This window comes from Protopterus annectens, chromosome 1.part0, assembly GCF_019279795.1.
Source record: "Protopterus annectens isolate FY-2018-M chromosome 1.part0, PAN1.0, whole genome shotgun sequence".
Taxonomy (NCBI): domain Eukaryota; kingdom Metazoa; phylum Chordata; order Ceratodontiformes; family Protopteridae; genus Protopterus; species Protopterus annectens.
In genome coordinates, this window is record NC_056725.1 from 382,085,198 (window position 1) to 382,112,364 (window position 27,167).

The window sequence follows — 27,167 nt, forward strand, 5'->3', positions numbered from 1 at the left end:
AGAAGAAACATTTATGTCTAACCTGTAAGGTCTTTATCTTCTAGCTACTGCTTTCTTATAGAAGGAGCAGAAAATTCACAAGTATTTTTTTTTCTTTTCCTAGACAAAATAATCCCTTATAGGAATGTCTTACACATAATAGCAATATCAAGTTCGTAACACTGATTTCTATGAGCACACAAAAATGCAATTGGAAGGTCATCTAACACTGACTGACTCTAGTACAGGAAGCTCCTACACAGCCCCCTCCCCTCAGTACATCCTTATCATTTACAAGGACTTTATAAGCAGCTTAGGCACCATAGGAAGCCATATATTATACCAATGGGTCATGCATTATGTCCTGGTACCTTACCTGTCAGTCTAAGAATTTACAGTTCCACAATGCAGTCTATGAGATGTTTCCTGCTGCAATACATTTACTTCTTCCACTTAGTGGTTCCTCATGAACTTATCTCTTCCACTTGACCTAAAACAATGAAATGCATAGAGATTGTGCAGCTCCGTCTGCTCCCTTTTTTAAATTATGTAAGCACAGTTTTCAAACACTGAATTCATACTACAACTTACATTTAAAATAGTTCAATTACCATTGCACAGCTTCTTCTTATAATATAGTTTTTCTTATAACATACAGAGAGTTTCTCAGTGGTGCAAGACTTCACTGTCTTGCCCACATTTAGACCATCAATTGTACAGACAGGGACCAAAGGTATGGAGGTGTCTCAATTTACATAAATAACAAGCATACCTTGAGGTTAGTTTAATAGGATGACACACTGGAGTTTCTCTACATTCAAATTACCATTGACATACTCCCATACCATATCTTAGCAAGTTTTAGGTCACTCTCCATGACCAAAGAAACCCAAAGCACATGCTTAGACCTACTGGAGACACTCACCATTCAACTGAATACCAGTTTCATGGATGAGTTTAATTACCCCTCCATAGAGTGGGAATCCTATATGACCCCAAATTTGCAGACACAGATTACTGGACTTTTTTAACACAAATACCCTAGACAAGATAGTGTATACACCCACTAGAGGTGCAAACATATTGGACCTGGTGCTCACAAATAATGGGGAACACTGCACTCAACCCCCCCACAAGTGTAATTCTCCTTTGAGATAAAAATCAATTCTGTAACCCCAGTAAACCCTGTTAACAGGAGCTATGCCAAGGCAAACTACCTCTCATTCACGTCTAACCTGTCAAAATTTCAAGCCCCTCCAAACTCAGATAAAACAGCAGTGGTTATGGAACTGTTCATATAAACTCTGTACAACCATGTTGCTAAAGTTGCATGTGGCATAGAGGTCGCTGTGCCTAGTAAAAGTAATTCCAAATCAAACTCAAAAAACAAGCCACCCTGATGGACTCAAATATTAAATAGGTTGTACTATAAAAGAAAAAAGTCACAGCTAAACCTAGGAAGTGTAACACCCAACAAGATAAAAAAATCTCTCAACAAGCTGGATAGACAACTAAGAGGGAGAATTAAGACCAACAAAGCCAATTTTATGGTTCAAATAGGTTCCCAGACAAAGGACAACCTTAAGGCCTTCTTTAGCTATATCTGAAACCTTAAAGGCAACACACAAACACACACACACACACACACACACACACACACACACACACACACACACACACACACACACACACACACACACACACACACACACACACACACACACACACACACAAAATAGTGTGCTGAACTGGTTGTAAATGGAGCGATATTCATGGAGCTGGAAAATATAGTAAATCTAGTAGTTGAAAAATTCAATTCCAGCTTCACCCCCACAACCCCCAGTTGCCCTCCACCCATACCATCAAACATAATCTCACCAACTATTAGTAAGAAGCAGGTCCTAAATGCACTCTCTAAGGTCAAAAACACAGCCTTGAAGGGCCCAAATAATATTCCCAGAATGCCTCCTAAACAGTCTCAAATATGACCAGTCAGGGCAACTGGAGTCAGTTTTCAACCATAGTCTCCAAACACTGTTTGTGCCATGCAAATGCAGGAATGCACTGGTTATCCCTCTGTACAAGGGTAGACCATCAATGGATCCTTGGAACTACAGACCTGTTAGTCTAACTAGTCTCATCTGCAAAGCCATGGAAAGAGTTATCAAGGAAATGATTAATAAAGACATAGGAAACCTTTAGACACTGGACCCAGCCCAGTCTGGTTTCATCAAGGGCAGGTCATGCCTACTAAACCTGGTGGATTTCTTTGAGAAGGTCAGCAATGCAATGGATGAGGGTTCAATGGTGTATACTGCCTTCCTTGACTGGACTAAGGCATTTGATACAATAACCCACACAGGCATTGTTTATAACCTCATAGAATTAGGTGTAAATCCTTATGTAATGCATTGAATAGCCAACTAGATCACAGATAGGACCCAATAAATTAAGACTGGGGAGACCACTTCCACTAAGAGGCCAGTCACTAGCACAGTCCCGTGGGGATCTGTGGTGTGTCTGCTCCTTTTTGGCATCTACTTCTTGGAAGTCAAGGCCATTGTCAAGGGCCTCTGGCTGACCATGTTTGCAGATGATTGCAAACTAGGAGCAGTCATTGAATCCACAAGACAGAAACTTCTTGCAGGAAGGCATAACACAGACAAATGAGTGGTGCCATAGCCATGGCTTAAAACTCAATACCAGGAAATGCATATTAGAACTTTGTGGGAAATTGGCCACCCTAGGAAACTACCTCATTGTTAAAAACATCTCTAAGAGTAGACCCAGTAGTCAGGGACATGGGGACTCGTGTAGATAGTAACCTGGTTGTTAACCAGTATGTGTTTAAGGTAGTAAGAAACTCATTCTATGTCGCTCAACTTATTAGTAAGTGCACGGCATCTAGGTCCAGGGAGGACATCATGTCACTTTATTCTGTCCTCTTCAGACCCATCACTGAGTATAACACCACCTTTGGTATATACCTCACCAGGCACATGCAATAACTGGAATGTCCACAGAGGTTCATTACAAAAGGAATACAGGGAGTAAACAAAATGTCCTATGCAGATTGCCTCAAAGCCCTATCTCTGTACTCTGTTTATTACAGACTGTTGAGAGGTAATCCATGCTGGCATACAAGGCACACTTGGACAACACTATGATAGACCTTTTGCATATCTGCAAAATGAACAGTGTCAGAACTAATAGATCCAAGGACTTAAATTTTGTTTATGATATAAATAGGATGTGTTGGAGGCAGGTATGTATCTCACAGAATATCCATTCTCTAGAACAGGCTTCTCATCCATGTGAAGCAAAGCCCTTCCCTAACCCTATTCAAGTGTAATGTGCACCATTGGATGGGAAACTGGAAATTCACCTCTGTTCTGGCCCTATGTCTCTGATGGAAAGAGGCAGGAGTTAAATCATGCCCTAGCTAACATTTTCCCCCTTAAAATAACCTCTAAAGCACAATAACTTGTGGGAGACATTTGGGTTGCATGGCTAGACTTGTAAAGGCCTCAGTCTTTATCAGCTTAGTATGGTTCCCCTTGAAATCGCCGACTTACCAGAATGTCGACTCTTGTAACAGCGAGATGACAACAGCAAAGGCTTAAAACAGCAAACTGCCGGAATGGCAAAGTCGGCCTCCGGGAAACTAATCACTTGGCCACCATGGCGACCTTTGCCCTTTTCTCCACTGTAATGTGATCTCGGAGTTCGTATATTTAGGTGGGGGAGTGTGTGGTAAGCGCGGCTCCCCCACTTGGGGGTGTGTGGGGAGCAAAGCTCTCGGTGGGTTTATAGGTTCATAGGTTCATAGGTGTTTAGTACGCTAATGACTACAAGGGCCTCTTTAAGCCTAGCCATGCATCCCAAATCTCTGACAAGTTCTCATACCCTTGATAAGTGTAAACATGGGCCTGGGAGATGAACATTATGCAGGTTACCTGTGTCCATTAGAGACATAGGTGCCAAACTAGGGATGGATTTCTGGTTTTCCAACCAATTGTCCAAGCTGCACTTGAATTGGGTTAGTGAGGAACTCTGCTTCACATGGATGTGGAGCCTGTTGCATAGATGGGGTAGTATTTGGGATACATATCTATCACTCCAGCAGGTCCTATTTATATCACAGGCAAGGTTTAAGTCTTTAGAATGGGTAATTCTGGTGCAGTTTTCTTTTGTTGATATGCAGGAGGTCTATCAGAGTGGGGTCTGACAATGCCCCATATGCCAGGCATAGATCTTCCCTCAAAAGCCAGTAGGAGACAGAATACAGGGGTAGGACCTTGAGGCGGTCTGCATAAGATATTTTACTTATGCCCTGTATTCTTTTAGTGAGGAACCTGTGTGGATGCTCCAATTGTTGGATATGCCTGGTTAGGTGCATACCAAAGGGGGCATTGTACTCAATGACAGGTCTGATGAATGCCGAATACAGTGGAACAATGACTTCCTTGGACATAGATGCCAAGAAAGTTTAATTTGCTTATGATGTTTTGGTCATAGTGGTGGCCAAGTGGTTACTTTTCTGGAGGTGGACTCCGCCATTCCAGGAGTTTGCTGTTTTAAGCCTTCGCTGTTGTCTCTCACTGTTACTCGAGTTGACATTCTGATACGTCAATGATTTCAAGGGGAACCTTTAGTATACACCTATGAATCTATAAACCTATGTGTAAATGGTGGTAGTTTACTGTAAATGCGGATGTCATGGTGATATTTTGAAGTATTGTACTAGTGTACTGATCATGACGAACAAATTTCTTTATTTCTTACTGATGTATATTAAGTTATACAAGTTTATGTTTTACAGAAATTGTGTGATTTGGAAGGCTATATAATATCTGAATCTGTTATTTTGTTTTGTTACATTGTTCCTTGGATGGTGATAAAACACTATCTATTTTGGATATGCCCGCACATTTGGATAAATTATTAATTTATGCATTTAACATTTATTATAGGAAACACTGAAGATGGGCAAAACTTGACAGGAAAGCTGCAATGACAAAACTAAAATTCAGTCCAACGACACTATTCTTTGTGCAACATTTAGAAGATGCAAAGTATAAAATGTATATTGATAACTGAACATTTGAGTATAAGAATATGTTTAGAGATAGGTGTAATAGTGAAAGGAGAGGGGGACAACTGGAATGGAAAGAGGGGAAGAAAGAAATGAGTAGAAGAAACGATTGTGGGAATATTTTAAGAGGAAAAAATGATAGCTGGTTCACTATTAACAGGGTAATCAGAAAATTAAGAGGATAAATGAGGAAACTGGGGTGGGTAGAGATAAAGGAATGGACTGAGACGTTTAAGGCAGAATAAGGAATGGAAAAGAGTAACAACAACTAATGAAGTAGACATGAGAATACTGGCAAGGAAAAGAAATAAGTAAATGCGCTATATTGTTTCTGTATTCTAGAGTACTTCTAGAACTGTGCACTGGATTCTAGAAGAAAAAATTACCGGTCCTCTCTATAATGGAATAATGGTGTCACCATGTCTGCCTAGAATCTAATGCTTCATGCTGTATACAGCAGCATCCTTCTCTGACTGAACACTGTGATTTATTTTTGGAGTTCACAATTAGGACAAATATATTTTGTCCTGTTTTTCAGCTCAAAGTCACTCTAAAAGTGGCACATTTTTGTGGTGTACACAAATCTTTAGGGAATAATCTTACTTGCTTTTACATTACATTAAATATGCACTACCTCACTTTGATCCACAGTGCAGGCTAGTATTTATGGAGGCTGAAATCAATCACCTTCTGTCAGTGTAGCGGGATCGTAGCACTAAATAAACTATGAACAGCATGAGTACATTTTCATTCTTGTATTACTGGATAACTTCTTTTTTTTTTCTTTTTTTTCCAAAAACATTTTTATTAAATTTTGTTAATAAACATGGACATAAAGTATTAAAAATAAACAATATAAAACATAATAACTATTTACACTATATACAAACATCCATGATAAACATTTGGTTTATCCAAGAAATATAATCAATATTTATCTAACAATCTCTCCAATTTTTGGCAAGCTAGTCTTTTGTGTGTTACATTTGATGATCTCTGATAAATAGTTTGCATTTCTTTTTTACATACAGATTTTGCTATTGAAATAAACTCAGTAAACATAAGATCTTGCTTATTTTTCCAGTTCAATGTAATTATTTTTTGAGCAATAGCTAGAATTAAGCAAAGAACAGGTAACTGATGTCTAGGAAGGGGTATGGACATTGAGTAATATCAAAGAGCTAGTAATTTGACAGTTATCAGACCACAGGGCTTTTGCGAAATGCCTAAAATCACTCCAGTATTGTGTGAGAGTTCTACATTCGATAAACATATGAACCTATTTGGCTTCAAGAATATCACCACACCTCCAGCATTTGCTTTCATTCCTCTTGGTTATAAGGTCAATTCTGTGTGGAGTGTAAAAGCTTCTATGAATAAATCTCCGGGTATATAGTCTCCAATATAAAGATGATGAAGTGTTTTTTATTGAATTTAATAACTGTTTCTTATTATTGTTAATAAAAGTTCACCATTAATCTTTATGGAGTAATTCCAAAAAGCTTGGTCAAAATTAATCAAGTCTTCTCGTAGGATTTTATATACAGGTGATATGCTTAATTTATGTTCAATGTTCATCGAACTATACCATGTGAATAGTATGTAAAAGTCAAGATAGCTGCTAAGCAGGTAAATGCTCTTGTTCTCCAAACAAATTATTTTAAAATTCACGTAAGCACTAAAACAAGAGCAAAATTAAGGACACAATCCAGGAACGTAAAATCGCAAGTATTTATTGCAACGGATGAGCGCTTTCACTAAAAATAGCTTCTTCAGATCCAAGTAATTTTTACAAAGAATATATTATTTAAATACAGAATTGATTAACCAATTACAAAAACTGACCAATCACAAAGAATACATTAATTACGCTAAAAATACATAATTATTTAAAACTGCCTAACTATTTAAAACAGAATTCCTAAACTATTGAATATAAAAAATGATAAATAAAATAAATGAATTTACAAAATAGAGATAAGAATGCATATAGACATGTGTATGTAACGTCAATGAATGTAAGAAATATCATTGATAATTTATTTTATTTTATTTAATATGTCTGCGCTTTCTTAAGTTGGGTTTAATTGATGCTCTTTCGTTCAACCCTGAGCCCCTGTCAGCCCTCAATAAAATAATCCAGCCACTTTCTTTCCCTTCAGTATAAGACATAATATTACCACCTCTTTTGTCTGGTATAATCACTTCTAATACTCTAAATGAGAACTCATGATCATTTCCATGTTGGAGCACATGCTTAGCCAAGGCATTATGTATAGTACCTTTCCTAATATGATAGCTGTGTTCTCTCATTCTATCACGGAGTGGGCAATTAGTTTTGCCCACATAGAAGGAGGAACACATTTTACAGACAGCTAGATATACTACATGTGCAGTCATGCAATCCGCGTCAGCTTTCATATAAAATATTTTACACAAATCAGGATGAAAGAACTGCGTGCTACTATCAATAAATGAACAAAAGTTGTAATGACCACATGGTTTTGTATATCCTGACATATTCAAATGTCTATCAGCTTTAGGGTAACATAATAATCTTTTTAAGTTACTTTTATTCCTAAACAAGAAGTGTGGTGCTTCTCCAACAATCTGTTTGAGATCATCATCAACCTGTAAAATATTCCAATATTTTTTGACAATCTTCTTAACTTCAAAATGATCAGACGTAAAAGATGTAGAGAACTTTACATGTAAATCAGCCGTTTTTTCATTAGTCTCAGTATTGGTATAAACTGGCCCAAAATAGGGTAAGCCCCTCGTTGAACGCAACTCATGCACCTCTTTCAAATAATGGTTAAGCTCTCCTACTCCATAACCTCTTGCTAGTAATCTACTCCTTAGACTAGTCAGATCATTCTCAAATCCACTAGCCATTGGATTTAATCTAGAAGACCTTATTGCCTGTCCTTTCATAATATTTCTGAATATGAAAGGTGGGTGCATGCTAGATCTTAAAAGTAACATGTTACAATGACAGGGCTTTCGATATACACCTGTATTTATAAGGCCATTGCACAGCCTCTCAATATAAAGGTCTAGAAACTCAATCTTGTTGTCAGAATAATGCATAGTAAACTTGAGGCATGTAGTTAAATTATTCATAATGTTAAACAAGGATTCCAACTCAGCCTGGGTCCCATTCCACAGAAAGAAGAGGTCATCAACAAACCGTCGATAAAAGACAACATGCTTGTTGAATAATGCCTCATGAAATAATATTTGTTCTTCCCAATGTGCTAAAAACATATTGGCGTAGCTGTTGGCACATGGTGTGCCCATAGCTACGCCTTCACATTGTCTGTAGATAACATCTTTAAACATAAAGATGTTATTGTCTAGGACCAGTTCTAGGAAGTGAACAATTAAGTCTATCAAAGTCTCTGAATAGTCACTATGTTGTTTAAGATATGCAGAGATAAATGTGAGTCCAAGTTCATTTGGAATGACTGTAAAAAGAGATTGGATATCAAGTGTGACAAATAAACAGTCATTTATGGACTCACATTGCTTAATGCATTCGTAGAGGTCAATCAAAAATTGTTTAGAATCACGTAAAACAAAATTGCTGTTATTCAAAATATGTCTGAGATGCTTTTCAATAAAAACAGATAGATGCTCTGTAACCCAGCCCCTACCAGAGACAATAGGTCTCATAGGTGGATCTATTGAGTTCTTATGTAACTTAGGTAGTCCATGTATGATAGGAATGACGGGTGTATGAACAGAGAGATAATCAAAGAGGTCTTTCTCGATTAGATTACTTCTAAAAATATCTGATAAGATGAAGCATACATAATTATTTGTTTCATGTACAGCAGAAATATTAATAACTTCATAATATTTGTCTTGTAACATAGTTATCATAGAATTATCATAATGTATGCAATCCATAACAACAACACCAGTACCCTTATCTGCGGGTCTAATAATAATGTTTGGGTTATCTTGTAATTTCTTAAGACTAATCCTCTCATTATAAGTAAGATTGTCATGTTTCTTAAGCTTATTTGTCTTCCTATTACTATAATAGTTATGTAAATCATCTTCGGTTAATTTCATGAATGCCTCAACAAGAGGGTGGTTTACAGGAACAAATTCACTTACATTTTTAGAAATAAATCCATTATTTACATTTACATTATTGTGGGATCCTTTATACATATATTTGAGCATAATACTTCTGCAAAATAATTTAAGATCAGTTACAGTATCTATCAGACCACTATGGTTCTTGGGAATGAAATTCAACCCTTTACTTAGTAGAGTAACATCATGATCAGTTAACAATACACTAGATAAATTATGGACTAATTTTTGTTTAGCCACATTTTTTTCAGGGTTTGGTGATGTAAGGATTCTCCTGACAGTTTCCTTTTTTGCCTGCCCCGACTCATGGAGCGGGATCTCCGCGGACCCTTGTCCATTCATACGGGTAGGGGAAAAGACAAATTAGCATCTATATTTGTTTTACTAATATTACTTTTTGTCTTAGGTCTAACAACAGGCTCAGATTTATCAACAGTCACAGGCTTATTTTTAACAATATTCACATCTGGATATAAATTAATATCTGGACGCATACTTGGATGTATAATGCGTATAACATCTGTTGAATCATTACAGTTATCAACAGCAATTTCATTAATCGAACATTCACCATCTACCATATTCGTTGAAATTGTTTCTGAACATTTCTGTAATTGAGTGGTTTCAGAAGTCACAACATTTCTATTTTTAGTGCCCTCAACAATAGAGTCAGAAGGAACATTCTTATTAGTTCTATGTTGTTCAGTATCAATTCTAACACAATTGTGCTCAGTCCCATTAGTATTAAATGTCCGTTCCTCATTGTCATTAGAGGTAAAGGTATTTAGACCATGTCTAGGCCAAGTAAAGACGTGGCCTAATTTGAAATCGTTTAGGTCCCGAGAGACCTTATGTTTCTTTTGTTGTAAAAGTTTGCGATCATAAGCAGAAACACAGTCAAGCAAATTTTCAAGTAATGGTTGTACAATACTATCCGGAAATTCTTTAAAAAGGAGTTGCTGTTTAGTATTGATATTATCTATAAGCTTTGCTTCTTCTGGACAGAAGAAGTCAATAAGAAGTTGTAAGTACTTACAGCTTGTTTCAATGTTAATGCACTGCCATTGTGCTAACAGTTCAGGATAATCGCGTCCTTGGCTGGGCATAGTAAATACCCTAAGCCCGCGTGGTATAATATGATGGTCCAAACAGAATTGGAAATGCACCCTTTGTGTTTGAAGGCATTTTAATTTAAAAAAGTCCTTCTCCATGTCATCTAGTAGTTGATGTAAACCTTGCATATCCACTGTCGCTCCTGTAGCGTCATTAAGAGGCGTTTCATTCGTAAGAAACCATGAAGAGTTCAAAGTTTCATTTAGGTATTTACGAAATCTTAGTTGAAGAGCTTCCTTCCCCCGGTATTTACCTTTGGGCATATAATCCAGCTCGATATCCGACATTTCCTTTAAGTATCTTTAAACGCCTTACTACTGTTTTGCAGCAAAATAAAAATAACTAGTATGTAAAAGTCAAGATAGCTGCTACGCAGGTAAATGCTCTTGTTCTCCAAACAAATTATTTTAAAATTCACGTAAGCACTAAAACAAGAGCAAAAGTAAGGACACAATCCAGGAACGTAAAATCGCAAGTATTTATTGCAACGGATGAGCGCTTTCACTAGAAATAGCTTCTTCAGATCCAAGTAATTTTTACAAAGAATACATTATTTAAATACAGAATTGATTAACCAATTACAAAAAACTGACCAATCACAAAGAATACATTAATTACGCTAAAAATACATAATTAAGAAAGCACAGACATATTAAATAAAATAAAATAAATTATCAATTATATTTCTTACATTCATTGACATTACATACACATGTCTATATGCATTCTTCTCTCTATTTTGTAAATTCATTTATTTTATTTATCATTTTTTATATTCAATAGTTTAGGAATTCTGTTTTAAATAGTTAGGCAGTTTTAAATAATTATGTATTTTTAGCGTAATTAATTACTGGATTGTGTCCTTACTTTTGCTCTTGTTTTAATACCATATGAATAGTTGTATCAATCTTGGTATAATACCATTTTCCAGATTTATTGACACTCTCACTTTATTTTCAACAAACTGTCTTAAAGATTGAATACAGAGCCAATTATCTTGACAGACATTATATCTGGCTAAGAGAAAGTTTATTGGTTGGATGTTCTTGTTGTCTATAAAGTGGTGCCAAACCTTTAGATTATTCTCTTTAAGATTCCGCATCTTATTTATATTGAAGGTATCTAGGCAATCTGGTGTATAAGCTATGGGAAATGTAATGAAAAAGGTGTTCTTTAGACTATAATTGTTGTCGATTATATTTTTGAAAATATAAAATATTTGGTTTATACCATGTGAGAAGTGGCTAAGGTTCTTATTATATAAGCAATATTCATGAAGTATCCACAATATTTTGTTAATTTAAAAGGTTTCTTTAAACTGGGTTTCTGAGTTTTCAGAGGAAGTTATATGTATTTCATGTAGTTGTTTCCAGCTAGAGGTGTATATGGATGAAATCCAGTGCAGTATAACAGATTTGGAATATAATTCTATGTTGGGAAAGCCAATCCCATTACTGTCCCAGGCTCCAACATGCCATTTATAGGCTTTTCTTGGTTTCTTTGGGCACCATAGAGAAGTTAGTAATAGGGAATCTATTTGTTTAAAGAATTTCTTTGGAGGAAGTAAAATCAATGCTTGTATGTAAAATAAAATCTTGGGCAAATTAATCATTTTTATTAATGTAAGTCTGTCTTCCATGGTGAAACACATTTTGTTCCACTTTTTAGTCAAGTCACTGATGATAGCTACCAGTTTAGTGACGTTAAATGTAATAATCTCATTCCACTTATTCTTAATACTTATTCCTAGATAATCTATCTTATCATTTTCCCAGTTGAATGTATTCTATTTTTGCAAATTGCTATTTATTTTCTTATTGATTAAAAGTGTTTTGGTTTTATTTTGATTAAAACTGTGCCCTGAGATTTTTCCAAATAGAGTTATGGCATTCATGATATGTTGTAAAGAGCCTTCTATGTCACTGGATGTTAGTAGAATATCGTCAGAAAAAGCTGAACTTTTGGACAGTATCCCTCATTAACTTGAAATCCTTTGATATTTGGGTTATTTCTAATAAATGAAGCAAAAGGTTCCACTGATAAAGTGAAAAATAATGGGGATAGAGGGCAACCTTGTCTAGTTCCTTTATGAATTTTTACTGGGGGTGATAGACATGAACCAATCTTAACAAATGCTTTAGAATCACTATAAATATTTAATATCATTTTAGTGAAATCTGAAGTAAAGTTAAATTCTTTAAAGATTTTTTGTTAATATGACCAACTAAGGGAATTGAACGCCTTATCAATATCCAGACTAATAATAGTTAATTGTTTCTTGGTTTTGTTTGCAATGTCTATTAGAGATAGTAGCTTAATAATATTGTTGTGCACTTTTCTATCTAAGATAAAGCCAGTTTGGTCAAAGTGTATTAGACTGGGTAATATATTCTTTAGTTTGGCCAGGATAGAAATGAAAATTTTATAATCAATATTTAACAATGATATGGGTCTATAGGATGCACATAGTTAGGGGTCCTTACCTTGTTTCAGAATGGGGGAAATTATTGAGTACTTCCACAAGGGAGGGAAAATTAAGTCTTGTTTAACCATGGAGAATGTGTTTAATAATAACGTTATTGTGTGCTCTGGAAGAATTTTATATATTTCTGGGATTATCCCATCTAACCCTGGGGCTTTATTATCCTTCAGATTTTTAACTTGTTCTTTCACTTCTGCTAAGGTTATTTGTTTATTTAGGGTACTATTTTTGTTGTTTTGATAGTTTAGTCTTGATATATTCTTGTAGAAATGTATCTTATACATCATCTGAATCTAGTGGTGATTGCATGTCATTGATTGACCGATAATGATTTCTAAAGGCTTCTAATATATCTTCTAAATCAGTTGTTCTTTTTACTGTGTTATTATTCTTGTATTTAATTTCATTAATGTGATTTTGTTTATTAGGGCGGCCACAGTGTTGCAGCAGTTAGCATTGCTGCCTCACAGTAAGAGGTTCTCCGGTTCGATCCTCGGCTGGGGTGCCTTTTGTGCGGAGTCTGCATGTCCTCCCTGTGGTCGCGTGGGTTTTCTCTGGGTGCTCCAATTTCCTCCCACATCCCAAAGACATGCTGTAGGTGGATTGGGCACACTAAATTGGCCCTAGGCGTGAGTGTGAGCATGTGTGTGCCTTCTGTGGAAGGTTGGGCGTCGAGCTGGCAACTTGATGCTGTAAAACTCCACTGCCAATCATGAGCGGACGGTGATCCGCTGTGGCGACCCCTAATCGGGAAAAGCCAAAAGAAGAAGAATGTGATTTTGTTTATTAATTTGTTGGATCTGATAGCTAGTTTATGTAAATGTCTTGGGTTTACTGAATAGGACTGTAGTTTAATCTTTTTTAAGCTTATAGCAACCTTATGATTCAATATTTCTAAATATTTGTGGTTTAGCTTAGAAATTCCGGTAAGTACTGCTTTATCATTTGATTTTAAATTTAGTTTCAACTTATATATTTTGGCTTGTAAATCAGAAAGTTCCTTGTCTCATTCCTTTCTCCTTTGAAGATACCAAGCTTTAACTCCACTAATGATGTGAACTTTTAATGCATCCCAGATTATGATATCTGTTACTTCACCATTATTGTTGTTTTCCATAAATGCATTTATTTCTTTTAATATCCGCTCCTTGAAACCTTTTAACTTAGTAACATGGGCTGGGATTCTTTGAAAAATTATCATATCATCTTTTTTCACAGTCAAGCTGAACAAAAAGGCATTGTGGTCAGAGAGTGGACATGACTGTATTGCAACATCACTTATTTTAGAGTAAAGAGTGTTAGACACAAAAATCTTATCAATATCAGATTGTGTGCCAAATCGGAAAGAATAATGAGTGTATTGAAGTGAATTTTGAACTCTTAAATTATGTATGTCTCTAAAATTCATTGAGGCTATAAAACTGTTTACCTTTTTAGCTTGTGTCGTTAGTTTAACCTTACTATTTTTAGAGGTGTCTTCATCTGATAACAAGAAATTGAAATCTGCCACCAGAATAATTTCTCCCTTTGCATGCAAAGTAATGAGATCCAAGTATTTCTTCACATATTTAGTTCCTAGACCAGGAATCCAATATGAGTTTACCAGTGTGAAGCATTTCTTATTAACTTCTAGCACTACTAAGCTTAACATTCCGTCTTTATCTGAAAAGATGTTTAAAATTTTAGGTAGTGTATAAGTATTATTCCATAGTATAAGAGTACCTCTCCTTTTGGCTCTAAAGCAGGAATCTGTGAGAACTGTAAAACCATTAAATGATGTTTGTCTTTTTGGCTTTTCCCAGTTAGGGGTCGCCACAGCGGAACTCCAGTCCGCTAATGATTGGCAGTCGATTTTTATGGTGCAGAGTGTAAAACCATTAAATAATTTTTGCAAATCCTTCTCCAGCAAGTGGGTTTCCTGCAAGAAGATTATCTGAGCTCTATGCATTTTAATGAATTTAATTAAACCAGCTCTTTTGACATTGTTATTTAAGCCATTAATATTTAATGATAAGCATTTATATATAATTTGTTAAAGTTATATTTAGAGCATCAATAATACCTTCCAAGTGTAATGACTTGAAGTAATTCATGAAGTTATATATCATGGATGAGTCAAAAATCTTTAGAAACAAATTCTGAAACCAATAACTAAGAAAACATACATACATGGAACTTAAAGTTCCAGGTTTAGTTAATAAGTTAACAAAACCACCCTTTAGCACCATCTCACACACCAAAAACATACATAAATAGCTTCTGCTTTAAATGTAGTATATACAAACAGTAAAGCATTTTTAAAGTAACCCAAACAAATATGAACATAAAAAGTCCATCAGGTAATCACAGTGGATTCATATGTAATATTGTGTAAACCGCTACTAGGTATTGGAAAATAAGGAGTCAGTTTCACCAATTAACCTAGTTGCTTTATCGGCATAAGCTTCTAATACCTATATATTGTATACCTGTATTAGAGTCTCTTGTGTTTACAACTATAGCAATACAGTAGTTATACCAGTTTACTTATTTCCCCTTCCCTTTTTATACCTTTATATGTTCAAGTAGACTGGTAGTCATGAATGGAAAGAAGAAAGGGAGGAAGAAAAAAAAGGGGGGGGCATATGTTGGTCTGTTAATACTAATTGAACAGAATAGAGTGACCTAGAACATTTCAACAATCTATTCCTACAGTGTATGTGGTCATACAAAGATTTGAATCATAGTATCATAACTATCATTGCAACTGAGTCAATCGTCCAAAAACCCAAGCACCCAGCTGGTCAGCTTCTACTCTCCTTTTCCCTAGCCAAAAAATGGAATGCCCTGCCCTCTACTCTGAGGACTTGTGACAATCCACACACCTTCAAAACACAACTTCATTCTTACCTGTTTCTTCACAGGAAATGTAACTGCACTCTTCAACTCATACCTTCCAAGCTCTGCTCCTCCTTCTCTCCTGGCTAACCTTCATACCGCCCTAATTTCTCTCATATACTTAGATTATAAATGTAACTAAACAGTAACATAAAGCCATTATGCTGTACGCCTATCTTTCTCTTGAAAAATGTTTAATAGTTTTGCTGTCTTTACTGAATGATACCTGTTTTGACTGTAATACTACCTGTTGATTGTTATACTACCTGTTGATTGCAATGCAAATATTTTTCTTGTAATTCTCTATGTAATGTAACTTTGTATTGTGGCGCTTTTGTCCCCGGGCCTCCACTGAAAATGGGCTCTCGAGCCCAGTGGACCTTCTCGGTCACCAAACTGGAATAAATAAATAATAAATAAATAATTATATTACTATAAATCTGCATCAATGAAAATACCTAATATAAAGTTGCTCAAGCATGAAAGTAGCAGAAGGAAAAGGAAACTCAATCCTATATATATCTTTGCATTCAGAATATTAAAGAAATTTGTTGTTTAAGTAGTCAAATATTAATACATTATCATTTAGGTCATGCTATCAAAGCAAAGAATGGTATCCGGTCAAACTTCAGTGTTTCAAAGCAACAGACATACAGTAGCATTAAAATGCAATTTTCCTGATTAGACTAGTAAAATAATCACTCCATTAAAGTCCTAACTTGTTAAAAATACATATTTAAAGTGATTCCATACCTTTAGATGCATAAAAGATGAAAAAACAACCATAAAAAAAAAGTTACTTTTTCTTTTAGTTTCATTTTCAGCTTTACTTCCTGGTTTCCAAGTCATGCATGAGTTCAAAGGTCGTGTAATGTCATCACTCACTGTATTCTTGCTTCCAGCTTCTCTAGCGTGCTGCTAGTGCCCTGTAGCTGCTCGTGCATGTGAGGAAACAGTCACAGAGGCTTAGAAAATTCATTTTTGGCGGGAATTTCAAACAACTAAGTTTTCTCCATTCTAAAGAAGCATAAAAAGTGCACGAGCAGCCTCCACAGTGAAAAAATCCATGAACAGCCTTTCTCTAACAATATTGGGAAAGTAAGATTTTCCCCATAAATCAATAATTTACATCCCTTAAACTAAATTAGGTTAAGAATTAAAATTAGAGCATTTAGTTAATGTAAAGCATTGAATGTTGATATATTACACTAAGAAATGCAGATTTTAAGTAAAGACATATATATTAATCATGATATGAACATCTTTCAAAAATGTCAAGAGGAAACAAAACTATCTTAAGTAAATTATCTCCTAAGGGCACTTTTGTTGTGGGGATTCCATACAGTGTAATCATAATAGACTAAATAGTAAACTCTAAAGTGTTACCCCACCACTAACATTAATGAATGCTTTACTTTGGAAATCATGAATTAATAGTAAGATAGCATGACTTTTGTATCCCAAATGAATATATAATGAAGTTAACTGCTCCCCAGTTATAGTAAACATATGGTATGAAAGAAGAAGAAAGAAAAAAAAAATATATAAATATATATATACACACACACACACACACACACACACACACACACACACACACACACACACACACACATATGTACATACAAACACACACATATACACACACACACACACACACACACACATATATATATATATATATATATATATATATATATATGGGTCTACCTGATAACACCGACATGCCAAAACACAGACAACAAAATAACCAATACGACAAAACCAAAAGTTCAAAAACACGAAACTTCACATGCCTGACAAACCACAATCCCAACAATCAACAAAACAAATACCTTTCCCGAAAAACACACTTAACACAAGCACACCAAAAACCTTACAAACCTACACTAAACCTTACATACACAACTATCTATGCACTAACCTTAACCCAAACCCTAACCTGCAGGTCTGTCACTATCTCACACTTACCTTACCCGCACTCTAACCCTAACTCACTTAATCCGCCCCTAACCATTAAGTCTGTCACTATCGCACACTTACCTTAACTGCACCCTAACCCTAGCTCACTTAATCCACCCCTAACCCTCAAGTCCGTCACTATCGCACACTTACCTTACCCGCACCCTAACCCTAACTCACTTAACCCGCCCCTAAACCTAAAGTCCGTCACTATCGCACACTTACCTGACCCACACCCTACCCTAACGACTGTCACTATCACACACTTACCTTACCCACACCTTGACCCTAACGTCTGTCCCTATCGCACACTTACCTTAACATGTCGGTGTTCTCAGTGTCAGGATTCTCAACTTTCAGTCTTCTCCGTTGTCAATCTTCCGGTGTCGGTGTTCTCGTTTTCGGCGTTGTGGACTTTCGGCATTTTTAGGTAGACCTATATATATATATATATATATATATATATATATATATATATATATATAAATATATACATACATACACATACATACATGCATTCATACATAGATATATGCCTATGCAAAATAAAGACCTTTGTTTTGTATATGTATTCCAATAAAATATTATGTAAAATAAAGACACTTTAATCCGCGGCAGTAGCGTTGTTGTCTCACAGCAAGAGGTTCTCCTGTTCAATTCTCGGCTGGAGTGCCTTCTGTGTGGAGTCTGCATGTACTCCCCGTGGTCCAGTGACCTCTGAAAGACAGGCGTGAATGGGCGTGCCTTCGCTGAAGGTTGGGCGTTGGGCTGGCAACTTGGCACCATAAAAATCAACTGTCAATCATTAGCGGACCGGAGTTCCGCTATGGCGACCCCTAACTGGGAAAAGCCGAAAAGACAAACAACCTTTGCTTTGTGTATATATTATAGTAAAGAGTCCTGCAAGAAAGTATTTAGTATTATTTGATAACAATCCTATTTGTCTTTTAATTTTTTATTTGCACTTTCTTTGACAGTCCAAGTGTTCTTAGCTGCATGTCTTTTCAGACTCTGTGTAGACCATTCTATGTCCTCTATATTAGTTAGTATTTTTTTCTTGTGAATAAAGTCCAAAGCCTTTGACAAGGAGCTAAAGATCTTCTCACCTTCTGGTAAAAATATTTTTATCCTGGAGGAAAAGAGAATTTGTGCTTTGATGTTAACTTTTTAAAGAGATTTTATCAAGGGAACACATTCTTTCCTTCCAGATATGACAGAAGAAGAAGAATAGTCATCGTCAAAATGAACGAGTTTGTCCTTTATATTGATGAGAGAATTATTCCACACAGACTTCAGAACCAAATCCTTATCTTGGGAGGACAAAAATCTAACAATGATGGATCTGGGTTTAGGAGAAACTCTTGTTGAAGCAGGTTTTGCTAGTGACTGGTGAGCCCTCTCTATACCGAAGGAAAGGGCTTCAGGAAGATTTAGTGCTGTTGGAAGACAGTTATTAAGAAAGTGTATCATATCAGTTCCCTCTTCCTTTTCTGGTACTCCATAGATTCTAATGTTGTTTCTCCGTGACCTACTTTCTAGGTCTTTCAGCTTTTCTGTTAGTTTTGTATTCTGTTTCAAAAGAAACTCATTTTGACTTTCACATTCCATCAGTCTGCCATCCATATCTGTTACAGATTCCTCGATAGAAGCAATTTGCTCAGAATATGTTTTAGCCATATCACTCAGAATGTCCAGCTGCTTACTACAGTCTTGTTTAATAGTATCTATTTTATTCTCTAGTTTGTCCATTTTTATAGATAGTTCTTGAATAGTAGTTATTGTTTGCAGCTGCTTCTTTACCACACTGTCCCGATGAGAGTTCTTCAAGTTACTCATACTTGGATTTCTTGAGGAAAAACTTCTTGACAGGAAAAAAATAATAAAAACTTATGTTTTAGTACTAATTTTTGAAAAATAATAAAAGACCTATAATCACAAATCCTCTGATATACTTTTGGATTAATATTTCCAAAAATTAGATTAAATTTCCTGTCAGAATAAAAATGTTATAAGCAGAGCTAATGTTCAGTGCTGCTAGCAGTCTGGCATCTTGGCCACACCCCCGTACTGGATAAGTTCTGAGCCAAAGCTAACTTAATAGAAACTGTTCTAATAATTGTGGAATACATGGGATGGCAGTCAGTTGTGAACTAAATGAAATACCTTGTTCTGCTGGTTTGGAAAATAAGTTTTGGGAAAAGTCACAAGTTCTGAGCCAAGTTTGCTAATCCTGCAGAACAAGACACTTCATTTACATTACAAAAAGCTACCATGTGTTCTATTTCCTCTATTTCCTCATATTTTTTACTTTCCATTGATTTTGGTGAATTGTTAAAATTGCACAAGTTATGCATTGAATAAGGCTTTAGGTAGTCTCCACAGTTTTATGAAAAGGGTACCATGTGGGGGACTCTTTTGTAATGTTTTTTTTTCTCTTCATAATCTCAGTCATTTTTTTCTCTTATTATAGTAGTGTAGTGAGGATTTGTTAGGGTTTGTTGTTTTATTTTAAATTAATTTCATTTGTGGTGATTGATGTACGTGTATGTGTGTTGTGGGATCATGTGCAGTGTGTGAAGTTACTTTTTGTGTTGGGTTGCATGCAAGTCAATTCATGCTGACTGCAAGTGGGCAGCAGAGAGCTGTTAGGCACGTGCTCTGCAAAGGTATAATGAGTTAAATTACTTTGGCAGCTATATTATTTCTTTACTTTCCTTTGGATTTGCTAGCATTTCCTATAAGTACCCCTTCTCCAATCAATTTATTTCATAGGTTTCTCTGGCGTGGTTACAGTGAACCTTCTGAACCACCCATAATATCAGAAAAATACTTTTTCTCTCTTGTTCAGGAAAAGAATACTCTCTATTGAAAAGAAATAGACCAGACAGTCTGTTACTGTATGTATGCATGCATGCACAGACACACACACATGCATGCACACAAACACACATATAAAATAACCTGTATTTTTGTCTTATTAGGATATTCCTGCATTACTAATGTGCTTTAGACTGTACACATTATTTCACATATCCTCATAAAGCTGATGTAGTAGTTAACATTTTTCTACACATAATATTTTTAAATTTGTTTGGGTCTACATAGGAATGCTGGCCTCACCATTCACCACTTGAAAAAATATTAATTTATTGCATGCTGAGTTGGAGCATGCTCAGAATGTCACTCTTGTATAGCTGCCTATTTATAACCAATAGGGTCACATGACCTCCCACAACCATGACAGGTAGCTAAGCCAGCTTGACAGAGATCATTGACATTGCCCATTTATTAAAGACTGATAAATGTTGTAACATATTATAATAGAAACTGAGCATTGCAATTGTCAAGGCAAAGGCACAGTTTAGCCACACGCAGAAAGGCTGAACAAGTGTTAGATAAGTACATACACTTTTCAAAGTGCCAGGTGTGAGTTTAGTTTTACAATGCATTTATTGACAAGCAAATGTTCCGTTTTGAGATGCATGGAGATTTGTTGACTAATGTATAACCTCCCAACAAGCTCAAGGTGGAAATAAGTTGAAACTGAGACAGAGGGCTGAGGAACTGAAGGAAGAAAGGTCCAAATTCAAAAGGAATGTATATTACAGGTGTAAGTCAAAACAGGTATGAGATTTTACAGATCAAGATGGGAAAGAATTACATGAACAGAGGACATCAGGAGTGACAATAAAAAATGAACTGTAGTTGAAGTAAGAAGAAGGAAATTAAAAAAAAATGGAATAGGAAAACTGAAAGCTGAGGGTTCTTAGAATTACAACTTTGTCGTAGCCACTTCAGTTTGAAGAAAAGAATCGTTCTCCAGGAAATTACTTTTGAGCCTGCATGTAAAGTATCAGTAAAAATATAAAGGTTCATTCTGTTCTTCTGAAGAAAGACAAGGAAGGGACCAGAAGAGTAGCATTGTTAGTAAGTAAAGTTCTGTACGCACTAAATGCTAGTCATCAATTACATGTAGTACTTTTCTAAAGCAAAACAGAAACTTATCGTTAAAATACTTCTAAGGCATTTCTAAAGCAAAGTAGAAGTTTTCTTCAACCAGCAGCATAGGTTTACACATAAACAAATGCAGTTACAATTGTGATTACTGTGTAATGTCTACAGCTTTGTGATGATATGATTTTGTATAATATTCATTTTCTCTTTTTTTCAGCAAAAAACACCAGGTCCTGGTACATATGAGATTGCAAGATACTAATACTCAGACTGCTACAAGTTATTCCCAGAATGGGATGCCATGTTCACACTTTTCCATATGCTTTGAATTAAAACCTTTTACCAGATTACTTAAACAGGTTCTTTGTGGGTTTTTTTTTTTTGCACATTCCTAATGGCTGCAAATATGTTTGCTGAGATTCTTCAAAAGAACTCTAGAGCATGGTTGTTTCAGAACTGTGTATCATGAAAATCAAGGTATAAATGTATAAAGTATGATTGTATTCCAAATGTAGTATGTCATTTGCAATACTGTATGATGAAGTAATTCAGTACTACACAATGCGTTAACTTTGCACAGAGGAATCTAACCCGTGGGTCAAAAGGTATGGCTCCAGGTGTGCTGCAAAGTGACACAGGCTCAGGGACAAGCATGAAGTTGCTAAATGTTTGACAGTGAGGGAAAGGGAGCCTATATAAATTGTGCACGAGCGATACATTTTCCTTCTACACAGAGTGAGGGGGACTTCTCTGTTTTACTCTGCTCTGCATTAAAGGCTTGGGCGGGCAGGTGAAGTTGCCTGCTTTAACATTAGTGGGTTCAGAGCACACTACTGGGAGAGAGAGAAGGCAATGAAGAAACATATAAATATTGTTCCCTTTCTGTTATATGATTGTGAACCACTGTTTCTGTTCTTATTGCATCTATGATGAGTAAGAAAATAATGGCATGGAGAAACCTAGGTGGGTCATCTGTGATGCTAATGAAAAAAAAAAAATATTTCAAGTTAAAAATGTCTGTATGACATGATAAATATTTAAGCATTACAAATAGCAACACAAAGGTTATGAGCAAGCCTACAGAAATGGGTCAGGGTTTTCTTTGTCCTGATTGGTCAGGATGCACTTATTGCCACATTCTTTTCAGATCATAACATACCATTTCACTTTTCTTCGGTCATTGAGGAATGACAGCATTTTAAAAGAAGACATTAATATCATCTCAGTGTTAGTTTGTGCAAGTCACTTTCTCTCACCTTTCTTAATTCAGTACAAGCTATTATAGGAATAACCCATGCCTGGGTGTGGGTAATGCGGGATTTACCCATGGTTGGCGTGGTTTGGTCCCGAGGGCAAAGCCCGAGGGACCAAACAAAGAAAACCGTGGGTAAATCCCGCATTACCCACACCCAGGCATGGGTTATTGCTATTATACTATGTCATTATTTAAGAAAAGAAATAATTACTTTTCTTAAATAATGGCATTGTATAATGCCTCTTTGCTGCCCTTCCGCAGCTGGCTGGTATCCGCGGCAGTTCTGAAGTACTGTGCATGCCTACGCAGTACATCAGAGCTGTGGCCAAAAGCAACGGAGAAAGCAAGATCTTTGTTGCTTTTTACTGTTTCGCTATGTTAAATGGGTTTAACATAGCGAGACAGCTTTAAAATAAGCAACGGAGATGTCTGTTGCGTATTTTAAAGCTGTCTCGCTGTGTTAAACCCATGTAACATAGCAAAACAGTAAAAAGCAACGGAGATCTTGCTTTCTCCGCTGCTTTTTTTTTAAACCTGTCTCGCTATGTTAAATGGGCTTAACATAGCGAGACAGCTTTAAAATAAGCAACGGAGATCTCCGTTGCTTATTTTAAAGCTGTCTCGCTATGTTAAACACATTTAACATAGCGAGACAGGTTTAAAAAAAGCAACAGAGAAAGCAAGATCTCCGTTGCTTTTTACACACTGTGTCGCTATGTTAAAGGAGTTTAACATAGCGAGACAGCTTTAAAAAAAGCAATGGAGATCTCTGTTGCTTTTTTTAAACCTGTGTCGCTATGTTAAACTCTTTTAACATAGCGAGACAGTGTTTTAAAAGAGACTTATACTAATGGAAAAAGTCCGGGCGACCGGACCTTTTTCCATTAGTATAAGTCAATTTACAACGTGCACGCTGGCCAATCAGCGAGCACGTTTTGGAATATTAATGGGGGGGGGTCATGGTATAATACCCAATATAACACCTCAGATGGTTGCAATCTTATCAGGCTGAAAAATTCTTCCTCATAGTCGGCTGATGCTTGTTATGATGCACAAAAAAAAACAAAAAAACAAAAAATAAAACATAGTGTGATGAGTACAAGTACCCAGAAGGCAAACAAATTTTAGGATGATGACTCTGTACCACTATTTACCTATTTAAAATAAGTCTCACCAAATCAGAAGCCCCACTCACATTTTAGAAACCTTTTTGCACAGTTCCAAACATCATTTCTAGATACGAAATTTCAAAGGATGCTCATTTCCCAAGCCTAAAGCAAGCAGTTCAATACTAATAGTGATTCTATTAGACATTATAAATTAAACATTTCTTGTCAACAGACACAAATCACGAATTTCTGATTTTAATTTAAACAACTTGCATTTTCATTCTGTTGTGCTGTATCCGGCATTAGTTTTATTTTTAATGTCAGCTTTGTGGATCATAATACTATGCTGTCTGCTACTTCATACGGTAACGAATGCAGTGAGCAAGTTGTAAAATTAAAGGATGCCTCTACTTTAATAGAAAAATAATTCTGGAATATGTTTGTTGAGTTTCAGACCATTTCCTATTTGTTTTTAGTCATTTTAGTTGTTTTATATGAAAGAAAGTGGATATTGTCAGTAGGGATGAGTTTATACAAATATATTTATTTTAATGTGCTTAATAGGACCATGTGTCACATGACACAAACATGAAAACAGTTACCTTCACATCATAAAATTGGGGAAACTGAATTCATACTACTTTTTCACAGGAGGGAATTATTTTTAATGTGTATGACCCATGCGGAAATTAAGCTTTATTATATTATCTTTCCCAGTAATAAAATGTATTACAAGACCAAATTTAGGGTGAAAGCTACTAATGCGAGGAAATGAAAAAAAAAAGCAGAGTTCTCAAGCATAGTAGCTATATTTCACTGGATCAGTATTAAGAACAAAATCTATTTGTTTCATTTGTTGATCTTTTGCAGGAGAATCTTGCTCTCTTGTGTACCTTACTGCCATGTAGTCAGCATATTTAGTACACACATATATATATATATATATATATATATATATATATATATATATAGAGAGAGAGAGAGAGAGAGAGAGTTCATAAGTGGAGGGCTTACCTCTCAACCTGTTAGAGCAATAAATCTGGACAAAGCCATAAATAAAGGGGGGGGGGCAAAAATAGGGACAATTTTTAAATATTGCTCTTATAAACTTAGAAAGTTGATAAAATAACAAGGTTTTGAATTAGCATGACTTTTCTGAAGGGTATAAAGTCTGAAACTCAAATGTCTGTCATTATTTCCTAACTTCAGCTCTCAACGATTTCCTAATGGTTTGTCAGAAAACCACAATTTTATGAGAAACAGACCAAAAATATGAGGCAAAAATCTGGACAGTTGAGAGGTATGGTAGGGGACTTGCCTGAACATTAGGGGGTACACGGGCATAAATCCCCTTTAAAAACTGTTTTTTTTTTTAGTTTTGCCACCTGAGTGTTCCTGTTTTGAGTAGCAACATCTTAAGGTTTTAAAGATTTTGGGGTCAGATAATTGGTTGTTGATTAATCAATACTCATAAGAAACCCTGTGATGAGGTGTGCTGAATAACCAACGTAGTCATCTCTGTGTCTTTTTCTTCAAATGTTCTTGTTTGTTCTCTAAATATAGCCATTTATACAGGGAAGAGGTTAAAGATAGCAACATGAATAAGCCAAAGAATAAAAAATGTATTCATCAGCACTGAATGTTGACTGTATTACAACAGTATCGTAAGTAATATGGAACAAAGAGAAAGAGAGAGAGAGAGAGAGGAAGACAGGCAACTCATGCAATCCAAACTATGTAGCTTATAGCATGTAACCATAGTTTAATTATTGATATATAACATTGCAGGTGTTGTTTAATTTCTGTTTCTTATTTCTCTAAATATCATAGGATATATTTATAGCGGCCTATATCCTGCTGAAAGAAATCTGTGCATTATTTAATCATAGCATGAAAGAGGATACATGAAAATCTTGCAAGTCCTGGTTATATGACATATCTTAGCTCATAATCTTTATTATGTCTCATGGAATAGACAATTGCATCTCAACTTAACTCATTCATGCCTAGAACTCCGATCAAGTTCTGTTATGCTTCACTGTTGCATTGCCAGTTGTTTGAGCTGTCTTGTCTCATTCGAGCTTTCTGTGCTTGAAAGGTAGACTATATACATACATACATCAATGTACTGCATTACTTAATTTACAGTACACAGTGTTTATAAAGCATAGCCAAACAATCCACTTATGCGGTGTTAATGGGGTCATTAAAAAGGCTGAAACATACATCTCCACAGCTAGTGGGATTTGGCTTTATTAGCCTGAATGTATCCATAAGCACTGAAAAAGTTAAAAGTCATCGGCATTCAGAAGCCATGTAGCTGTAACACTTGATGTCCTTACGAGGTCATTTGTATATATCTCATGGGTCACCATTACAGAAAGTTTACGGTACCACGCACTGAAAGCTCTAACTTGGCTTGTTTTTTCTTACAGTAAGTTTGATACAAGGTTTGGAGCTGTCTAAGGGTAAGGATGGTATGGTGCAGGTAAGTGGTGGTTCTCTTGCTAATGCCGAAACTTTGGGATATAGATTTCAGCATTTCAGTTAGGAGTGTGTGTGTGAGTGTGTGTGTGTATGTGTGTGTGTGTGTGTGTGTGTGTGTGTGTGTGTGTGTGTGTGTGTGTGTGTGTGTGTGTGTGTGATCGCATGTACTCGTGTGCAAGCGTGTGAGCGCGTGGTAGTTAGGGTTAAAATAAGGGCTAGATAAGGGAATATATTTAGTTTGTGCATGTGTGTTTTTGCATGGAGTGAGTGTCTGAACTGTTTCGTGTAGTGGCAATTTTACAGAAAGGGCTTTTGTAAGTTAAGGTATATGTTCAGGACTAGGGGCAGGGTTAGGGTTAGCACACATTACTAAAGTGGTGCAGTGCAAGCCCCCCTGTATCACATTAGTAATGCTTGATAACTCTAACCCTGCCCTGACCATGATCCTGACTCTTCACTTTACGTTAGAAAGCCCTTTCAGCAATAAGACCAATATCCAGATAAATTTGGTCTAAATGTGGTGTTAGGATTTTTCTTATAAGACTGGGAATGGAAAATGTTTCTTTTTTTCCAGTCTTCTTACATTTTGTTTTATTTGGTTCTGTTGAGTATGCCATTCAATATGCTTTCATCAATCAATAGTAATTCAATGTCTTTGTATTTTGCCCATTTGCCATAAAGTTATACATCATATGAAGTACCGTAGTGGCTCATGAAGGGAAGGTTGATTCTTGTGTGACAGGTACT

General features: G+C 35.9%; 1 protein-coding gene across 2 annotated transcripts in view; it reads left to right on the forward strand.

Moving 5' to 3' along the window:
- The window catches only part of STPG4 (sperm-tail PG-rich repeat containing 4), a 368,777-nt gene extending 346,852 nt beyond the window's left edge, over positions 1–21,925 (forward strand). For both annotated transcript variants that reach the window (XM_044060218.1, XM_044060211.1), the window contains one exon: positions 21,787–21,925. In XM_044060218.1, the coding sequence (XP_043916153.1) occupies positions 21,787–21,831 (45 nt within the window). In that variant the 3' untranslated portion in view covers positions 21,832–21,925. The remainder of the gene's footprint in view (positions 1–21,786) is intronic.
- Positions 21,926–27,167: the final 5,242 nt, after the last annotated feature.